The sequence below is a fragment of the Penicillium malachiteum genome (genome assembly GCF_028827825.1).
Source record: "Penicillium malachiteum strain IBT 17515 chromosome Unknown utg000004l:1.0-4883003.0:1.0-4884900.0, whole genome shotgun sequence".
Taxonomy (NCBI): Eukaryota; Fungi; Ascomycota; class Eurotiomycetes; order Eurotiales; family Aspergillaceae; genus Penicillium; species Penicillium malachiteum.
The window spans coordinates 3,279,617-3,301,792 of record NW_026643097.1 but is presented as its reverse complement, the minus strand read 5'-3'; the positions used below and the strand labels follow the sequence as shown (position 1 = coordinate 3,301,792).

Below are 22,176 nucleotides of genomic sequence, written 5' to 3'. Positions count from 1 at the left end.
TCTTTTATTGCAAAGATACTCGCACAGAGTCGCACTAACCATACTACCTAATGAAGGACTACCTAATGAAGAAGAGTCAATCTAGCTCCAGGGCTTCTTCCCGTGTTTCCATCTTCGGCATTGATCCACTCCCTTTTGGTCCATATTTGCTTCCACAATTGCTATCATTTGAGAATAGTCCACTGTTATTTTGGGACAAAAGTACCATTTGATCCCAAGCGTCTGGTTTGAACAGATTACAATGGCACTAATCGGGCCCCAGATGTGACATGGTCGATTCCTACGCAGTAGACCCGCCTTAATCCACCGATTGAAACAGCGGAGTACTCTTTGAATTGTGTACTAGATCGTTTTCGGTTCCTCGAGATAATAAAGGTCTGTACGCATAATCTTGGGGCTGTGGCTAAAGTTTCACTGCCGCTACACTCAGGTATCCTTGCATTAAGTTCATGTAAGGCACTGGCTGCACATGCTATTATCAGTTATCTCAAGTCTGGATAGGAGCTTAGTGTAGCGCTGAATGGAGTCTTGTCCCGAATATACGATGAATGAATAACAATTCGGATGTTTGAATTGATTGATACTACATGTATTAAAATTCAAGACTGTTACTAGTAGTAACGCTTCTATTATTATTAGTGTCGCATTCTGCCTCAAAAATGGGTGAAATGTATGGAGTATGTAGGGAGCCTTGAAGCACTCAACTGGGCAGGCTTGAGTATGCCCATATGTATGCAGCGTGACGGATGTGATAGGGAGATGCAGCCTGAGATACTCCACACATACACAATACTACCTGCATAGATCTGATTTGAGATAGACGGATGACTGCCTGTGCCCAAAACTTAAAGATCTGGATTCCGCCCTAAATTCTACTATGAATCCTTCAAAATGTTAGAATTCCAAGTTTCCAATACTCAGAGCGGGAACCAAGTCATACGATCAGTAGCACAGCTTGAAGTGCGCTTGCGAAAGATGGCCCATGGTCCACTTCCTGTGGATCTAAAGTCCTTCATTGCTCCATAATATTTCGTAGCATGACTAGCACGCAAAGAGAAGAAGTGGATTGTTACCCCGGGCCTGACTGCAAGCATGTACTCTAGAGTGGAGCTTGATTTCAATCAAGGCAGTGGCCTATTTTACCCATCAAAATACATCAATGGATATGACATTTGGATGTACTTTCATATGCCCGTGCTACGGAGTACCCGCACGAGTACAGGCATCTGGAGTAGTTAGCGTAGAGAGGTCTCCTTGGGAGTCAGCCGAGGTATCACATTCATTAGTCCACTAATTTTGAGTCAAGTCCAAAATTCTGTGAACTTTATGCAAGATGACGATGGCTAGTTCAAATTTTGGGCCGCGTTGGGCTGTGGAGTCGCGGCAATTCAATAGCGTCTGAAGATCTGTAGATCGCGACACCGCCAGCTTGAACACTTGGGTGCGCATTGACTGTGAAGTCCTCCGCACATGAATTCAATATCTCTTCAAAATGTTCACTGTTCCTTGGCCTCAGAAGCATTTCAAGTGTTAAGAGTAAATATTTGTTTCAAGTTCGTAGTTGGTCCTCAAGTTGACGTTAAAAACTTGGAATCAATCATGTTTATGGGCATGCGTTGTAGAGTTGTATTGAATCCAAGTTCAAGTCGACAACATACATCATCTTCAGGTTATCGCGATATTCCGAGTCGCAGTTGGCAGCCAAGCCTGGATCCGATTGCAAAAATCCTCTCGAGTCCTACTCCAAAGCCGATGTCGGGCTTGAACATTTGAATTCGGGTCGAGTGCTTCAAGTTGAACATTGGAAGTTGTAGGTCGACTGCTTCAAGTTGAACATTGGAAGTTGTAAATGCAGATGCAGAAGTACCCTGCGAGCCTGCATGGTACATACATCCTCCAGGGCTCAAGTGCCAATGCAAAATTGAATGGGGCACCTGGGGTATGTGTACTCAGCTTGGTAGCTAGGTACTCCATCCATAGATAGGTAGGGAAAGGTGACATTGATAGCTTTAAGTTGGATGCTTTAAGAACCGCTCAACCTTGGAAGTGCTGGTAGTGGGATACTATTGATGGCGTACCTAGTACTCCGGACATATGTAGCATCTCACTTCAAAGTGTCAAGGCTACTACCTAGATAGTATAACATCTAGAGAGATGCTTTAATTGCGGTGTCAAAAAAACCTGTGATCATCATACCTAGGTACCCGAGACAGATTGCGTGACCTTGAAGCTCCTTATTATGGCTGAAATCATCGCAAACATTGACTTCCAAGGTTCCAAAAAAAAAAGAATCCGCTGTAGTAAAATGGAGTAACGCGGTTCAAGTTGGAAGGCTCCCGCACCGGTTGAGAAGCTTCTGCATATGCAACCTTGGAAGTCAGTCGTCTCAGACTTTAAATTTTCGTGAGTTGAAATGAATTTCAAGGATATCGCCAAGCTGCGTCAATTACCTAGGTCAACTGGTAGAGCATCCATGGATGATAAAATTCTTGAAACCATAGCCTGAGGTGGCCATGCTATGTATTGACAACTTGAACATTGAAAGAAGCCATTCAAATGTTGTTGAATGCGACATGTACTATGTAGTAATATCCACCAAGTTTCGACGCTCATCCAACATTTGAAGCTTGCCTCCGGGGCTTGTCAAAATATATATTTTCCTCTCATATTCATCTTGACTAGTGGACCATGAGCCCTGGAGAGTAGGTAAAGAGTAGTCATTCTGCCAGTTGAACCGCGTCATTCGTGACAAATATGCGTGCAAGAGTGGAAAATCATTGTATAGAGCTGAACAAATCATTATTCAACACTTAGTTACTAGAGGTTTATCTAGGATATGGGAAGCTTTCTTCGCCAGTTACGTAACGATTAGCCCGGATGGTCTAGTGGGTATGTCATGTGTTCTCACCAAAAAACACTCGAATCACTTCTAACAAATTGATAGTATGATTCGCGCTTTGGGCATATACTAGAAATAGTAGTGTTATACGAATGTGCGAGGTCCTCGGTTCAATCCCGGGTTCGGGCCTTCTTTTTTTTTTTTTTTTTTGTTCCTTCTGCCTTTACACCTCGGGCACCTCCAGGGGTGGCAATATTCTACTTAGTCATTTCGTCACACCGCCGATGGTCCTGTTCATGTCCTTCATGTCTCTACACTGGTCAGCTAAGTAGTCATCACCAGAGCTTCCAAGGTGGTCAAATTTTTCTTGGTCCCTCAAAGCATGCATTTTTATTTTATCCAGCATCGGCACCCATAAGAAGAGCAGAAAACCATCTATCAAATCCAATAGAGGATTTGGATACGATATATCACACTTGAATTGGATTAATCTGGATTCCATCTAGATTAGTACATGCACATGTGTATCAACTTCAAGCCCGGGGCTGGCCACTAAGGTTCAATTTTTGGTTCACCGACTTGAATCTGTCAAACAATCTGGATCCTGTTGTGTCCGTGTGACACTCAGTTCATGTTTGGTCAGTTGGTTGACTCATCTTCGATTATATACAGGAATTTTAAAGAGCCAATTCTCAGATTGTAACACGTCAATGTACTTATTGAGAGCATTTATATGCGTTGAATTGCGCATATTAGTCTTGCGCCCCATATGTTAATGGCCGCTTACCTTGGAGAGTATCTTAAGTCGTGACGCTACAGTGTAATTTTCTATTCCTTTATATGACCAGGTGTGTGCTAAAGATTTTTCAGAATGTTAGCGAGGGATTGATATTATCTAAAAACTGACTCTGGTGAGCTTCTCTCTTACTACATAGCCTTTTGGAACTCATATTTCGATTCTTTGGGAGAGTTCAAGGTGTACCTCCTACCATCCTCCAATACTTCAATTGAAAATGACCTCAAGTCCGTTACATATCGGTGTTCTTCTCGTGGACATTGTCCAGCTTCTTGATTTGGCCGCTATCGACCTGCTCTTTATGACCTGCCCGGAATATCTTAGGGAACTTGGCGTCCCAAAGCCTCTCGTGGAGCTAGGACGACCATGTAAAGTCTCCTACATTGCACTGGGTGGTCCAACGACGAGCCGAGATTTGACATCTCATACCTCAATTCCTATCACCAATTCCCTTACTGATATGGACGTTGCACCCGGAAAATTGGACTTGATTTATCTTCCTGGTCCACCACCTAAGCATATGCCACCTCCAAAGGAATATCTTGATTTCCTCCGCCGGCATGATGCAGTTCAGACGACAATCCTCTGTGTATGCACAGGCGCATTGGTTGTTGCATATGCAGGTCTCACCAAGAACAGAATCTCTACCGCACCACGTTTTCTGATACCACAGTTAAGGAAGACATTTCCGGAGGCGAAGGCCTGGGATGATACAGTTCGCATTACTAGGGATGGGAATTTATGGATGTGTGGTATGAGAATCCGAGTCTTCAACTGCCAGTGGTTGCTACTAGTACTTATACATTAGAGCCTTGTCTTCATACTAATATCCTTCTATATTAGGTGGAATCACGAATGGCAATGATCTTGTGATTGAATATCTACGAGAAAAATATCCAGCACCACTTGTAAACACCATTCTTACTGCCGCCGAAATATCCCCTCGTCCTTTGAAATACATGAATGGACCAACAAGGGACTTTTTATGGATGTTCTGGCAAGTGGTGTGGGCATTTTTGTACTCTGTCATTCGCCCAAGTAAGGCATACTTCAAAGGTTGAAACTTGAAATTTGAGATCACTCCACCGTGACATGTGCAGCACTTGAGGGCTACAACTTCCAAGGTTGAGGTATCCAAACCTTAGCAATTGAATGAATCAAGGTTCTGTTTCAAATGTTTCAATCTTTCAAGTTCAATGTTCAACAAGTTGAGCTCGGGAACTTGAAAATATCATGCCCAGTTGAAGCATTTTGAATTTGAGTAGAAAACTTTCAAGTTGAAGAACTTAAAACCCAGGCTAGTAACTAATTCCAGTAACTACACATACGGTCATAGGACCATATTATAAAAATTACACTTGTTTCTCATCGTAACCCAATCATTACGGGTATGGTGCTAAACAAGAACTCATTCCAAGGCTGATGAGAGTAAACTGATGCCTGGAAATTACGGTGTTCATTTCCAAGGTTGTTTTCTCCATATGAGCGGCCCCACATACAGTATCAATCATTCTTCTACACCTGGGCAGCTTGATGAACTTCAACCGGCAATCTTTCTCCCTTTCAACTTCACAATCACACCCCCAGGCCATCAAAACACTTTTTCTGCATCAATATGGCGACCCCAGAAGCGTTGATTTCGAAATTCCAAGTTGCCAGGTTATTAAAGCAAGGTAAGTGTGGCTCCCGCTCAGTAAGCTCAGTGAGCTCAGCAAGCAACTGATCATGGCCTTGAAAATAACACTTGGCCGTCCAAAGATCAAAATGGTCGCCGCATTGCCTTGCTTGGAAATATCGATGGAGAGCAAGGCATTCTGACGGCCGAACGCGCGCCCTTCGCAACCGAATCCGTCGAAGTTATCCAGGCCTTCCATACAGCTCTGCGCCAGATCACCAATCTTGGCGATAACGACATCTATCGCTGGTACCTTGCATCCTCAAACAATGATAGCGATTCTATTCACCCGAGCCTGCGACACGATCTAAAACTCAACCTCATTTGGCCATGCACTGAGCAACATATCAAGAAATACTCCGACCAGCAAGTTCGAATGGTAACGGAGACGCCGGAGATTTATAAGAATCAAGTGCGCCCATACATGCAAGCCAAGCGTGAAGAGGGCCGCTTGAATTGGGTCTTGAACATCCTTGAGGGACGAACAGAACAGGAAGATGTGATAATGCGGGATGCAGGGCACGGCCCAGAGGATGCGTTCTTGATGCTGCCGGATCTCAACTGGGATCGGAAGACCATGGGCTCCCTGCATTTGCTGGCATTAGTGCACCGACGAGATATCTGGAGTCTGCGTGATCTACGGAAAGAACATATTCATTGGCTGAAATACCTGCGACAGCGAGTATTAGAGGCCACAGTGTCAATGTACCCCGAGTTAGATCAGGATCAGTTGAAACTCTATGTCCACTGTGAGTATTTCCTCCCCTTATGTGATGGCTACAACTCCTAACTATTTTATCTCTTAGATCAACCCACTTACTACCATTTCCATATTCACGTCGTTAATGTTATGCTGGAGGCAGGTGCTACACAGGCTACCGGGAAAGCCTTTGGCTTGGAAAACATAATTTCGCAGCTGGAGACCATGGCTGGTGGAGATGACGCGAGTATGGCCGATGTGAGCTTAACTTACTACTTGGGTGAGGCGAGTGAGCTATGGGAAAATATCTTTGCGCCACTTAAGAATGCCTCATCATAGTCAGGATTCTCATCAGAACGGTCAACCGCCATCAGATGATCAAACAGGATCCAAAAGGTGCAATTTACCAAAGAAAGAGTTTTAATTGACGTGCGCATTCTGCAGCCCGGTAACCATCGATGGACGATTTCATTGGACTGGCCTCGGTGTAAAATGGGCTTATGATGAGTGCCGTATAGCTGCATCTGTCATCAACTCAATTCCGGCTAAGTATATGCTGTCTTTCATGAGTGATTACTCCTGGTGGTGCATTGTAACTCGACATGATACCACAACAGCTCAAGTGGGTCTGTCGTACGGGATTGGCCGGTCAAGTGCAAGTGAAATGATTGTTTGGGATTCACAGCCCTAAACATTTCGCACTTCCAGAAAATGTCCGCTTCTTACGTTGGCTCTATCATCGCGAGGAACTGGAATGCTACTTGCCATGTACGAGGGAATAACACAGCATATGTATTGCTTCATCTCTTTGACGTCTGTACATTAGCACCGTAACTTGACCTCGGGAGTACCTATACAGGATGTTATGCAGACACCTAGACTCATACGTGCAAAAATGTATACTAATAGAGACCTCGGGAGTGGTCAGACCTTTGACTGAGTATGTACACTTGTGAATATCATGATGTAATCTAGCACATGATATCTGCTTCAAGCTTTTCGACATTGGAAAACTTGTGAAGTGAAGGCTATCGATGTTAATGCGGTCAGTAGTAGTAACTTGAACTTGAATCTCCTGTATCAGCACGCGCAACAAATGCCGGGTACATATTATGTACTCAACATTTGGAGGTCTAACAGTGATGCTTCTGACTCGGACAGCAATTCAATGATATCGAAAAAGTTTCACGGAAGGATATGGAAATTTTGGGATTTATTTCTTTATCATTTGGGTATGATTCTATTCTTCTCCACCCGCAGCGTCGAGCTGAAATGGCTTACTGACCTCGTGCATGACCTTCGACCAAGTCTTTGACCAAACCACAAATTTATCATCGCTCGTTTGGACCTCAGCCTTATCTGAGATCCATAGTGATACAGCCACATTCATGGCTTCCGAAGCACTGTACTGAATTTTGTTCAGGAAATCCACCGATGAGTCAACATCATCTTCGTACAATGTTCCGGCTGCCTCGTCTACTTGACCAGGAATGCTCTGCAGGTGCTTCGTTAACTTTTCCAGACGTGCAATGGCGGAAGAAGTCAAGTGAGACTCCTGGGAGCTGTTGAGGCGGTTCTTGACAATGGCAGTGTAGACCTGGATGACGGGCTTCAGGAAGCGGAGGGTGGCCTTCTTGTGTTCCTGCAGGGCCGCAAAATCCTTGTCATTTTCGGAATCTTCATCAGACTTGCTGTTCTCTCCCTCGGAATCCGAGTTGTCTCCCATAATGTCATCGAAGAAATCATCGTCTGCGTCCTCTGGGTCCCAGCTTTCAAGTTCCTCCACGGCATCCCGTACCAGATCTCTCCATTGTTCGACCCGGCGGGCGATAAATCCAATCACCCCATTCGTTGCCATATTAACGACCGCGTCGCATGCGTCCCACACGCGACCAGTCGCGAGGGTAACGGTATTCTTTTCAGCTTTGGATAATTCATTCTCCTTTGCCTTGGGGCTCCCCTTCTTTGCCTGGTCTTTCTTATCGGCAACATTCTTCACGAGGGTAACCAATTGAGAAAATTCAGTCAAAGTAGTCTTCGTCAACAACAAACTCTCGGAATGGAAGGCGTTTGTGTACTCGGCGGGGTTCACGAGGAGGGTGGCTGTCAACAAAGAAGGGAGAACAGATTCATTGCAGGCGCGAAGCACGGTAACCAAAGCGGAGTGTGTGAAAGGAGTGGTAATGGCCAGGAGTGAGAGTTTGGTGACTTGGGCCTTGAGGGTGCTGCATGAGGCTGAAAGGAGGGGCAGGGCCTTTACATCGTTTGGTGATTGTGTAGACTGCGTGGGCTGCGTCGATTGGGCAAGAGTGTCTTGGAATTGGGCGATGAGCGCAGTAGATGTCGACAAGACTGTCGCAAGTTGTGGCGACGACATGATGTCGGGGAGTGAAGAAAGAATCTTGTCTTGGTGATCTTGTGTTGGTGATCTTTGGAGGGGTCAAGAATTATCATCAAGTTATTTTCAATAATTTCTGCCGCTTATTCAGCATCTCCCCCTCCGCTCCTGAGGTCAGATCTCACCAGGAACTGGCACTGTGTTATTATCATTACTCTTATGCATTATGACACCTGGCAATATTAGGTAGTTTTATACTTACAGCAATATGCATCATAAATTCTGTAGTAAATTTCAATCAAACCTTGAAAATAATTATGTTACTATTTATCTCATTACCTATACACAAATCGTTGTATGACAACTTGTCCCTTAGAACTCGAATGGAATCAATGCATGACGTCGAGATCAGCCCACCGCCCGGCAGATCCCATTGACGTTTCGAGATCTTCAACTTCACATCTACCATTTCTTCCAACATTGTGAGAATATTGACACCATGGCTGACTCAATCAACCCTCCTCTCTCATATGAGGCGTCCGCTACCACTACTCACCCCCATGAAGCCACCTCTTTGCCTGCCGAAGTCATTTCGTGCCTGAAGAACTCCCGCTTCGTATGTGCTCGATCCTATGATCACACCTCCTATTGCTTCCCTTATTCCATAAGCTAGAGTAATTTCTGATCTCAAATTAGCTGCACTTGGCAACATGCGACAATCTGACCCCCCATATCTCGCTCATGTCCTATACATACCTTCCTTCGACCCCCTTCGATCCCTACCCAACAATTATTATGACCACCAACCTGGCATCTCGAAAGACCAACCATCTTCTCTCCAATCCACGGGTGTCTTTACTGGTCCACGATTGGGTTTCTCATCGTCCGCCCACTCGCACAGTGAATCCCAGCGGTGGGCGTGACGGCTCTCCCCCGCCAGCGGCAACTCGCTCATCTCTGGCCAGTTTGCTCTTGAACTTAAACACCAGCGCTCTCTCCAGTATCTCGACCACCATCACTGGGGAGGCACGATTCCTTGAACCAGGCTCCGAGGAAGAAGCTTGGTGCAAGGAACGTCATCTAGAAAACAACACCTTTGAGGAGGAGGAGATCAATCTCTTTGGCCAGCAGCAGCAGCAGCTCCAAGGCCAGACTCAGCGTCGCCCCAGCATTTCCATTGATAACGATGTTCGTGTGGTGACTGTGCAAGTCCGTGAGGGTCGTATTGCCGATTGGAAGGGTGGTGTCCGAGACTGGGTATTGCTTCCCCCAACAGAAGCTTCAGAAGGGTTGGTGAATGGAGTCACTTTATAGTTGCAATGTCGATATCTAGATTGGCTTATCTCTACTCCCTGCCTTCGCACTTCAATTACTCGATAAGAACCAAATAAATATAAAGTGGCATTTTCCAAAGTGTAGTCTCCCAACTAACACAAAGATTAGCCTAACTCCACTTTAATTATCCTGCCCATGTGGTATTGAATACTTGGAAGGTTCTTCAAAAAGACAGCAGAAAAAATTTGCAGCACATATGGTTTAACTCAAATCCATTAACTTCAATGTTTGCTATTTCCACAGATTTACGGCCAACATGGATGATTTATCACTTGCAAGTAGTGGCCCCTCGGTCCGCGTAGTGGGGCACTGGCACCAGCGCAGAAGCGCGCTAATAACTCGAACCTAGGTGAGAGCACGGCGAACTAGGACAGTGCTATAATGAATAATATATATGATGAGTAGATTACTCTTAAGGAATTGATAGAAAAAGCACATACATAAGGTCAATTCCCTATGTAATATAACACGACAACGGAACAAATGATAATAAGCCATAGTGCAAGCTCAACTTGAAGTTGACGTCGACAAGACCGATAAGCGGACCGCGGGGAAGTGATAAGTAGATAAGCCTCCAACTTATATAACCGCCCACTCCCCTCTTCACACTTACAACATATTTGAAATATCTTGTTTGAATTCAAATCGAAAACTTATTCAGAATGTCCAATCAAATCAACACCATCAATCCTGCCACCCATGAGGTGATCTACAGCCACCAAGGCACCTCTCTGGCCGAAGCAACGAAAATCGCAGCCGCCTCTAAGGAAGCTTTCGAATCATACCGATCCTTGACCCTCGATTCCAAGAAGCAGATTATTATTCGAGCCTTAGACATTATTTCCGCTCGAATTGATGAGCTGGCCAAGGAAATCACCCTGCAAATGGGACGACCCATCCGGTACTGCGCTGGCGAAATCAAGACCGCACGCCTTCGCGCCGAGCACCTGATCGATATCGCCGAAGAGAGCTTGAATGACCTGCCGGGTAAACCAGAGGAAAACTTTAAGAGGATGGTGAAGCGTGTCCCAGTTGGACCCATCTTGATTGCGGGAGCTTGGAACGTAAGCAGGCCTGATCGAGGGGCACGGCCCGACCAGAGCAGGTTCTAGACCGCTAACTCCCTTATAGTACCCATACCTCACTACTGTGAATGCCTTGGTCCCAGCACTACTGGCTGGCAACAGTGTTATTTTACGTCCTTCACCCCAGGTTCCCTTATTCGGTGACCGCCTTTTGGAGATCTTCACCGAGGCAGGTCTGCCTCCAAACGTTTTGCAGGTTGTGCATATTGGAAGTCTGGATGTCCTGGACGAAGTTGCTCAACTTCCTGAAATTCAATCTATTTCATTCACAGGCTCTACACTTGGTGGACTCAGACTACGAAAAGCTACCGCACATCAGATCAAGTCTGTAAATCTGGAACTCGGTGGCAAGGATCCGGCATACGTACGCCCCGATGTTGACGTGAAGGATGTAGCTGAGAATCTCGTTGATGGTGCCGTATTCAACTCCGGACAGAGCTGCTGCTCCGTTGAACGTGTATATGTTCATGAGAAGATTTACGACCAATTTGTGCAAGCTGTACAAGAGGAACTTAAGTCGTGCGTTCTACATCCATCTTCCTTTTTGCCACGTTTCTTTCTCTTTTTTAACTCTGCACGGGCTATTGCTAATCATTATTCTATAGATACAAGCTTGGTGATCCACTCGATGAGACTACAACTACTGGGCCGGTCATTTCAGCTGCCGCAAAGAAGAATATTCAGTCACATATCGATGACGCCTTAGCTAAGGGTGCCATTGATATCACTCCTGAAAACGCCACCTTTGCTTCAGCTAAAAACACTGAAACGGGCAACTGGCTTGCTCCAGTCGTTCTGGCTAACGTGGACCATTCTATGGTGACTATGAAGGAAGAGACTTTTGGGCCTGTGATGCCAATCATGAAGGTGTCCAGTGATGATGAGGCTGTCTCATTGATGAATGATAGTACCTACGGGCTGACTGCTAGTGTGTGGACAAAGGATATCGCCTCAGGTGAGAGTTTGATTGATAAGATCGAAGCTGGCACCGTCTTTATCAATCGCTGTGACTATCCAGCTCCGGTAAGCCTCCCCTCCGTCTTCAATTTTTATACACCGCTAATCTCTCCTCAAGGATCTCGCGTGGACCGGTTGGAAGGCATCGGGACTTGGATGCACACTTGGACCCAGAGCCTACGAAGGATTCACAAAGCTGAAGAGCTACCACATCAAAGGTGTATCGGCTTAAAACTTCGGTCTTTGCCTGACATTTGGCCGGTGAACTTGGCCGTGCTCGTGATAGCCTGAGATGCTCGTTTCTGGAAAATACATAAATTTAGGGCTCGCAATGCCAAACATACATTTCAAGTTCTCTCAAGCTCATAAAGCTCAAGTGATGCGCATCAACTTGGAGTAACAACTTATTGAAAATTAAATTTTAATTCATCTCTATACAGAGTCTCTGCCCGCTTTCTCAGTCCATACGCCCCGGAAGTAGGCCCACATTGCGATCTGGGACGGCGCTACTACTCGAGTATATTTACTTTTAAAAATATCCATAAAAGACAGTCTATTTTCTATGTATCTAAATGTATTAGCTACTATAAGCACTTAGGACCACCGCACGTGCCCAGGTGCCAGCACTTGAGTGTGTCAACTGGTGCTGTTTGAGTTCAAGGCCTGATATAATCATAGTAGAAAAGTTCCAAGGTTACGTCGGTATTTATTAGGTGCACATGCCAGTGCATGTGTGGCGAACATTTGAAGATTTGAAAGACGCAGAGAATACTTGATAGCATGGAAAGTTCCAAGGCTGGATTATAGCATTATCACCACCTGTGACCTGCCAGTGCCCAGGTGGACCTTATTAGGTACCAAATAAAAACAATAAGCTTTCGGCTGCCCTGAAAGCTGAGGGCCTTGAAGATCTCTATTTATTCAAATATTGGTATTGAACATGATATGTTTCAACATTTGAAAACTTGCGAGAAGGTACATAGTACGCATATCTAATAAAACCGTTCCATTTCCATTGCTACTGCTCCGTAGTAGTAATTGGTATCTTCGGTTAAAGCCCAAATGTATTATCCAAGTCATCTGACCTATCCCTCATGTGTGTTAGCTCCGATCCTGCTGTCATTTCCCCTCTCTCCCTCTCTTGAAATAGCTCATTGATACCAGTGATAGGTAAAAGTCAAGAGAATACTCTCAACATCATCCTGGATAATTTGCTTTCATTGAACAATATCTGTCCGAAAATTGATACACCACTATAAAATGGCACGCGCAGGGATTCGCCGAACTCATACAGGATGCATAACCTGCAAGTTAGTATCCCATCTCTACACATGGTCTAATAGGCTATTCTAAAAGATACCAGAACCAGAAGAGTGAAATGCGACGAGACCCATCCATCCTGTCAGCGATGCCTCGCATCGGGCTGGCAATGCGGCGGATACCAAGCATGGGTCCCAAAAGCCCTACGACGCATACAACCTTCTACCATCCCAGGAGCGGGGGCTTGTGACATGAGGGCATTGGATTTCTTTCGCCGAATGGTAGGGCCATCGTTGCCTGGCCCGCTACATAATTCGTTTTGGACCAAACTTATACCTCAAATGACACATACGGAAAACGCTGTTCGGCATGCAACTATAGCTATAAGCTATCTCTATGAAGAGATTCACCATTCCACTCTCTCCATGATTGATAACCCCAGGGAAAAGCTTGTGCTGCCTCATTATGATATGGCTATCCAACAGGCCATAATTTTGTCGCAACAGGGAAATCTAGACCTCATCCATATATGCACCATCCTTTTTTCGGATATCGAGCTTCTACAGGGCAATCCGAGAGGCGCACTGCTTCATTCCAGACATGGTGCGGGAATTTTCAAGTCAAGTCAGGATAACCTCGGAATCGGTAGCCTCGGAATTGCTCGTTCGTATCAATTGTTTGATGAACACCTCTCTGGTCACCATGCTACAACTGAAGACATTTCGAGTGAGCCGAGGCTTCTCCTACCCAGCGGAGGCTTCAGTAGCCTGGAACAAGCCCATCAATCTTTTGCAAGTCTTGTAGCCAAGTCCTGGCCATTACTAGCTGCATTTGCTTTAGGCAAAAGTACTTCTGAACACCTGTCGCAGCATAATTCTACCACGAGTCCTTCCATGATGCACAGAGCCGAGCGAGCAGTGCATTTGGACTTGGATTTGTGGGCAAACTCACTTTTGTCATCGAAAGATCTCCTTGGACTACAAGATACTGGCTATAAACTCCAAAGCCTCAAGATCAATTGGCTGACTGTGAGGATTCGGATGACATCGAGCCTTTGGGACACTGCCGCCAATACATCTGATGGAGAAGGCTTCCAGGAGCTCATGAGACATTATCAAAGTCTGTGGGGTAAGAATGTCGAGGCAATGCGTTATGTGGTAGTTTCGCAGAGCAGTTATAGTATGTAAGAGATTTATATCTGGAACGGAGCATTTCAAGGTTTTATCCTAACATTTGAAGTCCCCCTCCAGGGCTCTAATAATGGAGTAAAACTACAAGGAAATTGAACCTAAATGACCTCAGGAGCTTTTAAAAACACCTGGGTGATACACAAATTTTCGTTTAAGTTACGCCATTGCAGTGAAATAAATTGCCTAGCGATTGATTTATGTGAACTATCGTCAATCGCTCCAGTGAGGTATAAAACTCAACATGAATGTTCACTCCCACTGGCAGTGGTTATACATCGCCTTCAAATGTTCAATCAAATAGTATACCGAAATGAGGGTTCACCTTCAATGACTCGCTTACCCTGATCGGCCTGTCGATTGCAAAACCGGAACCACACGCTCAGAGCGCACACTATGAGAATAATCAAGACGTTGCATCTGCAGAGGATAAATTCAGCACGTTATCAACATAGGAAGACATGCAACTTGGAGCCTCGGGAAACTTACGCTAGAGCCGCATACATTCCTGGCCGATACCCAGGCGCATCCTTGTCGCGAAACACCAAACTGCTCACAATTCCGCCCAACCCACCAAAACCTACCAGAGTAGCACTGGAGAACGCGCGCATCCACTGTCCTCGCACATTGTTTGCTTGGTACGCCATACATGATGGGATGTTCGCGTTTGCTCCTGCTACTGTCAGAAAGACTCCAGCATAACGGGTGGCATTCCCCTTGGCGAAACCCATCATTGGAAGTCCGATGATGGCCAAGAGTGCGTTAGCAATCAGCACCGGTCCACGGATGTGGTACTTGTCACCGATCCATGCACCCGTGTACATGACGATGCCCGCAAACACGTAAGGGGGTGCGACCAAACATTGCGACTGGCCGATGTCGAAGCCCATGCCGGAGCGGAGGATGATCGGAAGGAAGTAAGCGATGGCATAGGTGACGGTGGTGAGACAACTGCAAGTGCTCATTAGAAGAGAATACGACTTGATTCGAAGAACGAGAATATACTGACAAAAAGATCATAGCAAAGGCCCAAATCTTCAAATCAAGCGCTGGTTTCAGGAACTTCTTAAGCGAAAATGCCTCCGGGTGGCCATCCTTTCGGTCATCGTCAATCCGACGGACGATAAAGGCACACTCGGCCTCGTTCAGGAACCGCCATGATTTGGATGCACGGTCGGGAAAGTCTACAAGGAAGATGTAGCAAAGAATGCCAATCACTCCGCTGATCTAGAGTCCATGACATATTGTGAGTGATCGCCTGAGACGTGAAGTGTGAATTGTACACTTACCACACCTTCCAAAATGAAGATCCATCGCCAGCCTGATAAGCCATGTTTGCCGTTCAATTGCATTAATCCAAATGCTAGAATACCTGAGAGCGCAGATGCAACACATCCGATCAGGTAAAAAATGGAGAATCGCTTCTGGACATCATCTATTCACTTGGGTCAGCCCAGATCTTGATCGTGGTACAGTATCACACGTACATCGAGTATACCAGCAAGACAGCAAGTATACGCATCCTGGGAAGTATCCTGACTCCAACACACCAAGGAGAACTCGCAGTCCAACCAATTGCCCAAAGTTCTTCGCGAAACCAGTTCCCTGTGAATAGGGGAGTTCAAGTTAGCAAAATATACTATCTTTTAAGCACAGCACCCATTCGCTCAATGTTCGAATTTTGAGATATCACAGCCAGCAGACGGAACTTGATCACCATACAATCATGATCGCAGCCCAACTCATTATGATTGTCGAAAGGAAAATGGTTGGACCGATTTTTCGAATTAAAATAGTCATCGGCGGTTGGAATATGACATACGGCACGAAGAACATCAATACTGCGATAGACTAGCCACAGGTTCATTAGTATGACGCTCACTGGCATCAGTCTAGAAGACGACATGGAGGTAAAATGGAGCTCGAACATAGCGGTTGTCACGCTCCAAATCCAATTCCGTCGTCAAACTGTCAACCGAGCGATTCAAGTTAGCCTCAGTGCGTGAACTTCAAGGGAAACGCTTGAAGGCAAAATTTGAATGTATCGCCTTACCCAGCAATGGCCGCCATGCTCAAATTCGTCCGATCCATCAGAGAAATACAGTAAGCCAGCCCGGTCATTGTCACCAGACGAAAGTCGATGCGACGAATGATCTTCGCTTGTTCTTCGAGTGACATTTCCTCTCCCTGGCTAAGAGTTTTATCCATTACGTCCTCAACACGCTCCACGCCAGGTGGTTTCTCATCGCTGGGAGTGATTGAGGCCATTTTCCCCCCAAAATGAGACAAATGATAGTATCAAGTTGGAGATAAGGTTGCAACAAACTTGTCTTATCCAGAACCTTGGAATAATAACCGCACGCGGATGCTCTGGTCTCAACTTGACGTTATAGACCTCCGATTCCCAGCTCCACAGGAAAGTATCCCAGCTTTAAATACATATACTACCCCGCTGTATACAAAAGAGCGTCGATCGGATGCTAGATATGATCCACAGTTCTGGACAATACGATTCTGAAACAGCACGAACTCTCTCGCTTATTTGAACCTAGTCTCTAGGAATGCCCAGGTATGCCTAGATATGCCCAGTATTGTTAGCCTGATCTAGATCATAATAGCCGGACTGAATAGGCGAAGTGCCTCGGTTCATTGGCAAAAGCCAGCATTTCAAAAGACCCAGGCATCATAATTCTTCGACAAGGAAGGAGGGGAAATAGAGAGGCGTGAAAAAGTGGAACTTTAGATTCAAGACTTCAAGTACAAAAATCCGGGGAAATCCGGGGATGAATTAGACATCTGGATAGGGAAAATAGGTTCGAGACACTGATTATGGGGAAAATGCGGGGGTGGCCCTTGGCAGCTTGGCGAGATATCCAATTACGATTGCTATCTTGGCCGTATTCTTTGCTCCAGGGTTTTTGATAATGCTCATTGCGTCAGAGAATTTGGGGATTCGTCCCATCCCCGCTCTACCTGTTCCTCTTGACGTGATATTGACATCGCTTTCATCACTTCTTACCACTCCACACACAGTTGCACTTCTTATCATCCATGAGATCCTTTAACAATTTCTTATGATCTTTGCTAGTCGTCAGATCGTAATTGGGACTCAGAGTAACTTGGAACCCATCTTGGTATGTAATGGCGGAAGAATTGGCGGAAATAAGGAATAGATCCACATAAAATGATGAAGTTTGCTTCAATAGAGCTAGAGGTCCTCTCAAATTTATATCCAGTAATAATGTCAGTTGACCTTTACAGTCTTGATGTAAAGTTGTATGTGGAAGAAAGGAGGGTTTAGTGAGATGGAAAGAGCTTACACAAAGGTACAAACCAATGCAAGTTTGTATGAGATGTCAGTCGCAGTAATAAGTGGCCATAATGTTGCTAGGCGTATCACACTCGTAATGGTGGTTCTTAAATGAAGAAGATTCATCAGTAAAGGAGTCAATCAACCGCAAAAAGAGGGGTATTGCATAGCAAGAGGGGGGTCATTACAAGCAGCCAATACCAAACATACAAATCGCTCCTATCTTTTCGACAAATCGCATTTGAAGTTTCCGGACAACTTGAATTGGGATAAATAACAGCACTAGATCACTGGCGGCATTTGTGGCAGCTGTTGTGAGGTATAAGGCCGGACGGTTGATGCACGACCCCCCCAACAAAGCTGGGAGTCCAGTTTTTGGCGAGCGGGTCGCATGCGAAGATCAATGCCACTAATAATGCTATGCTGTATCCCACAATCACTAACCCGACTAAGTAGAGAGTGTATACCCAGCCTTTTATCAAGTTTAGGAGCTTGTAGTATAGCATAAGCAAGGCAAGTTTCGCAAATGCAAGACAAGGGATATAAATGATCGAGGCTGCTAGAACCGTCTAACTCTAGCAACCATTATGGATCAAATCAGTTACCAGCCTCAAGTAAAATTGACCTTATCAAGATTCATTTGAATGTTTGAAGAATTGTGAGAAGTTATGACTTCACCTTTTGCAACTTGCCGATAGTAGGGGTCGACAATTCTGTAATATGAACACCGATCCCAGCCTTATTAAACCCATCTGAAAGATGTAAATTAGCTGGATTCTTCCCAAAGATTGTTCAAGATGTTCATGCTGACAAAGTATAATCGCCTGAGCCGCAATCGAAAATATCTATTGGTCGTATTAAACTTGGGTGTTAGATGAAGTAAATGTTTAATATTTATTCCTCTTGATGTATCAAAGGGCTACTTACCAAAGCAAAAATGAGAAAGACTAGCAGATCAAATGACATTCCCAGGTTAGTTATTACCCGTGGACCGAGTTGGTTGGAATGCTGAAAAATCTGAGATCTTACCATCATCCCACCAAAAGCTCCTCATGATGTGTATTTTGGTATGAAGACGCATCAGGAGACAACTGGTACTTACAGCAACTCCAATTGCTACCAATAATGTATTTGTCATTCTCAACCATGGCGCTGGCGTTGGCTCTGCGGACATCAACGAAGTTGGAGAGGATGCAGCCATAGCGCGGCAGCCCGGGGAATTAATCACGATTATAAGATGCAACGCGGCTGGCGAAGGTCTTGCATAACTGCAAATGCAGCTATTAAATGAACTGCAGAATTAGAAAATGAAAGTGAAAGTTGTCGTAGTGAGTCGTATCTACTGAAGGCCCAGGTCGAGGAAGTAGCGGTTTATTCGCCACCATGAGGGTCGGGATCTGTCAGTGTTCCAAAGTTATGGATGACTCTACGACTCTGTTCCAAAAACAGTTCCAAGGCTACACCATCATCTGGGCAATCATCAACATCGGATAAACACTGGCCAGGTATACTGTCAACTGGTCTCCAGGACTTTCACCAGAAATTTCCCCTCAGTCTTACTATTCCTGTTTCACCTGTCCATTCGACCCTGATTTGATTTCCGCTCGGCCATTTTCAACTTCCATGATATTGCCATTTTGTCGAAATCGAAAGTTGTTATTTTTGAGGCTCTCTATCTAAGTCTTGACTGTACCTCTTAGAATTTAGCTGCGGCTTTTATGGACGAGTGTTGATGTATTGAGATCGACCGAGACCCTGCGCTATCTAGACTTGTCAAGCGCCATATCTCTTCATGGATCGTTCCAGATGCTGTAGCTGCTGAGCATCGCAACTTAAAACACTTGAATTCTTGAATACGGAGGACATCATTGAGAACCCTCCGCCTGTGCAAGGATTATTTTGATGGTAGCTACTAGGTAGAACCTCGGAAAGAGAGTTTTATGCATGTGTCAACTGGTGGTCCTGACATATCAGATGGGATGAATCCATTTCTGTGGAGTGAACATCTGAAAATACATGAAAATGTGTTCAATTTTCCGTCCAGTATCGACGGCCCAGTACCAACCTTGGAACGATCCATGTTCTAAGGTTGTTAAACTAAACATTCGAGTCTGAATAATTGAGGGAGAAATTGATCCGAGACTAACCTTGGAAGACCGAGTACGTGCGGTCTTTCTATATGTCTCCACGCATGAGCTCCACATCATCCAATTTAGCACGTCCCTGAGAAGTGATTTGACTTGGGTGGAAAATCAGGAAGATGAGCATGACTATAAGCATCAGCGAAGTATCAAATGCGTACGCAAAATACTCGTGGCTTTGCAGAAAGCCAGTGGATCCTTGAATATACTCAATGACGCGATATAGACAACGGATCATAATCATAGCGCTTGCTGAATAAAGTACAAACATGTACTGCTGCCACTTCACTGGAGTAGACATTGCTGCTGAGGTGGGATTGCTCTCCATGCGCTTATGAAAGACGACAGAGACAACGACAAAGAACCCAAAAAAGATAATTTGGACGATCAAACCAACGACAATAACATCTTCACCGAGTTTCAGTTTACTGGATGTTTTAGCACCAGACATAATTGCACCTCCTATATATGGAAGTTAGGAAATGAATATTATGGGGGAAATATAACTTCTGACCTCCGCTCTGAATAAAAAATGACAACACGTCGCCCAGCACAAACATCTTTGTCAATTTAGTTGAGCGAATCAGAGATCTAGAATTACCATCCACTAAACATATGATTCGGCCAAGAATCATATAAATCGATGCGGCAAAGAGAGAGGGGGCCAGTAAAATAAAAAGGCTCTGTAAGGCATAGGGCATAGTGGCGTAATTCGGGGCTTCGTGGGCGTTGACTGCTCGTGCTCCATATCCAATTGTTTCGAATAAGCCACCAATTATAAATGTAATGAAGAATTTTGTCTTATGCTTCCAAACGAAGAATATGTGGCCGGACGTAAAAGTAATAAAAAGAAGCATGCAAATAACTGCGGCCGCAAGTGAGGGGGTATAGTTGTAGAGGACATAATCGGACATGATGATTGATGAAGACGGGGCTGTAAAAATGCGATAACGGAGAGATGATGAACGAGTGGCTCTGAAAATTCGACAAAAGACAGTATGAAGCACTTGGGATAAATGTACGCGTTTTGATTTATACTAAGGGCTCGGGAGGTATTTATACATAGCACCAATCAATCAAAAAAATGATCTGAGGTTGAAGCCTATAACCAGAAAAGACGGTTGCCTTGAGTAGGTAATATAAGAGGCCAATTATGTATAGAGCTCAGAGATTTTATTGATTTACTTTGAATATTTTACGTATATAGTGTAAAAGGGAGAACATTTGGACCAATTGAAAATTTAACCCGAATACGAACCCGAGCCCGAATATAACTGTCCAATGTCCCAACGCTCTATACAGGGAACGCACTTCTAATAGTGAACGATAACTTCGATAAATTTCTTGTATGGACTTTGTAAGTTAAAAGAAATTAAGCTAAATAATTTAATCTCCCAGTCGAATGAGAGAGTATAGTACCGCTGGTCAAAATACGGTGTGCGTGGCACAGTTCATTCTCACGCTTCTCACTCGGATACATAGGATAGCATCAATTACTAGTGATTTGATTGTACTCCCTTTTCACAAGTTTAACGCCAGGATGAATTAGTGGTTCCAAGGCTCATACCAGTGGAAAACCCTTGAAAACTTCAACATAATATTTAGGCATCCACATTCAAGTTTCAAATGTTTCTTCTGTCCTAAAATTATCTAATTCATCTTCTAATTTCACATTGGCACGAACTAGTACTCGCTATTTTTGTTTTAAAAAGAAGAGTGAGAGGGAGAACTTGAAGCTCACTCCACTTTGTTTGTTTAATTTCGTAAAATTGGTCTTCTGCTTCAGTATTTAAGGATAGTTTAGACCCGCTTATAACTAGCAGATAGCCTGAGTTTTCCAACAATCACCCAATAAATCACAATGGTCAGCAATACTGTTCTCATTATCATTGTGCTTGTGTGTTCTCTCTCGTCCGTCTCCCTTGCGGCGGGAATCTTCGGTGTCGTCAATCCCGATGTCCACATGTTATTTTCACCAAGTATACAGCAAAAACGATATATGCGAGAAGTCAGGCATAGACATTTTGATCTTCTTCTAAAAGAAACAAGATCTATTAGAGCAAGGGATCTTGCAAGGGATCTTTCAAGGTGCATACTCCGTATAATGAAAACCTGGCAAAATTCCACGATCTCACTCTGACATTGATTGAATACTATGTCAGACAAACAGAGGACATTGAAGACCAGCCAGATGGCGATAGCATGTCTGAGCTTTGAACGCCCGGCGTCCAACCATTCTATTTCAAGTTTGAAGTGACAGGGTGAACTTAGAAGGAGACTGATAATGATGGATTGCAACAACAAAATGAAACAAGAGCACTGGGCACCTAATAGGAGATTTCGGTCCCAAAATCGCAAGGCTCGAGGCCGTACTGGTTGAAAAGTTCTGTCAAATGGACTCCAGGGCTGTGCAATATTTTCAGGTTAACTCAATGATGGGAGTGTTTAAATGTCACTTGTCCTGCTCTGCCATTTTGATACCAATTGGATTCCTGATTGATACTGCAGTCTTATCTCGAGCCAAGTCAATTAATGTGGCCAATTAATGTGGCC

General features: G+C 44.6%; 9 protein-coding genes across 9 annotated transcripts; 6 read left to right on the top strand and 3 right to left on the bottom strand.

Moving 5' to 3' along the window:
• Positions 1-3,852: 3,852 nt before the first annotated feature.
• N7483_009305 (uncharacterized protein) lies at positions 3,853-4,696 on the top strand (the record flags this gene model as incomplete). Its single annotated transcript, XM_057092732.1, has 2 exons — positions 3,853-4,387; positions 4,479-4,696. 2 exons carry the CDS (start codon positions 3,853-3,855, stop codon positions 4,694-4,696), a joined length of 753 nt encoding a protein of 250 aa, XP_056943906.1.
• A 554-nt stretch (positions 4,697-5,250) lies between these two features.
• Positions 5,251-6,349, top strand: N7483_009304 (putative mRNA decapping hydrolase; the record flags this gene model as incomplete). The annotated part of the gene is made up of 3 exons (XM_057092731.1): positions 5,251-5,308; positions 5,394-6,059; positions 6,117-6,349. 3 exons carry the CDS (start codon positions 5,251-5,253, stop codon positions 6,347-6,349), a joined length of 957 nt encoding a protein of 318 aa, XP_056943905.1.
• A 901-nt stretch (positions 6,350-7,250) lies between these two features.
• Positions 7,251-8,387, bottom strand: N7483_009303 (uncharacterized protein; the record flags this gene model as incomplete). The annotated part of the gene is made up of 1 exon (XM_057092730.1): positions 7,251-8,387. The coding sequence occupies one exon, from the start codon at positions 8,385-8,387 to the stop codon at positions 7,251-7,253; it is 1,137 nt and encodes a 378-aa protein (XP_056943904.1).
• Positions 8,388-8,847: 460 nt separating this feature from the next.
• On the top strand, positions 8,848-9,662 carry N7483_009302 (pyridoxamine 5'-phosphate oxidase family protein; the record flags this gene model as incomplete). The annotated part of the gene is made up of 2 exons (XM_057092729.1): positions 8,848-8,964; positions 9,045-9,662. The coding sequence occupies 2 exons, from the start codon at positions 8,848-8,850 to the stop codon at positions 9,660-9,662; spliced, it is 735 nt and encodes a 244-aa protein (XP_056943903.1).
• A 683-nt stretch (positions 9,663-10,345) lies between these two features.
• Positions 10,346-11,957, top strand: N7483_009301 (aldehyde dehydrogenase family protein; the record flags this gene model as incomplete). Its single annotated transcript, XM_057092728.1, has 4 exons — positions 10,346-10,747; positions 10,815-11,287; positions 11,374-11,791; positions 11,844-11,957. 4 exons carry the CDS (start codon positions 10,346-10,348, stop codon positions 11,955-11,957), a joined length of 1,407 nt encoding a protein of 468 aa, XP_056943902.1.
• A 1,453-nt stretch (positions 11,958-13,410) lies between these two features.
• N7483_009300 (4'-phosphopantetheinyl transferase) lies at positions 13,411-14,243 on the top strand (the record flags this gene model as incomplete). Its single annotated transcript, XM_057092727.1, has 2 exons — positions 13,411-14,164; positions 14,236-14,243. The coding sequence occupies 2 exons, from the start codon at positions 13,411-13,413 to the stop codon at positions 14,241-14,243; spliced, it is 762 nt and encodes a 253-aa protein (XP_056943901.1).
• Positions 14,244-14,511: 268 nt separating this feature from the next.
• Positions 14,512-16,440, bottom strand: N7483_009299 (putative phthalate transporter; the record flags this gene model as incomplete). The annotated part of the gene is made up of 8 exons (XM_057092726.1): positions 14,512-14,566; positions 14,662-15,123; positions 15,182-15,399; positions 15,462-15,607; positions 15,660-15,777; positions 15,895-16,023; positions 16,101-16,140; positions 16,226-16,440. 8 exons carry the CDS (start codon positions 16,438-16,440, stop codon positions 14,512-14,514), a joined length of 1,383 nt encoding a protein of 460 aa, XP_056943900.1.
• A 3,217-nt stretch (positions 16,441-19,657) lies between these two features.
• On the bottom strand, positions 19,658-20,555 carry N7483_009298 (RTA1 domain-containing protein; the record flags this gene model as incomplete). Its single annotated transcript, XM_057092725.1, has 2 exons — positions 19,658-20,085; positions 20,138-20,555. Coding segments are annotated over 2 exons (846 nt in total), but the record flags the coding sequence as incomplete, so codon positions are not given.
• Positions 20,556-21,484: 929 nt separating this feature from the next.
• Positions 21,485-21,840, top strand: N7483_009297 (uncharacterized protein; the record flags this gene model as incomplete). The annotated part of the gene is made up of 2 exons (XM_057092724.1): positions 21,485-21,631; positions 21,682-21,840. The coding sequence occupies 2 exons, from the start codon at positions 21,485-21,487 to the stop codon at positions 21,838-21,840; spliced, it is 306 nt and encodes a 101-aa protein (XP_056943898.1).
• Positions 21,841-22,176: the final 336 nt, after the last annotated feature.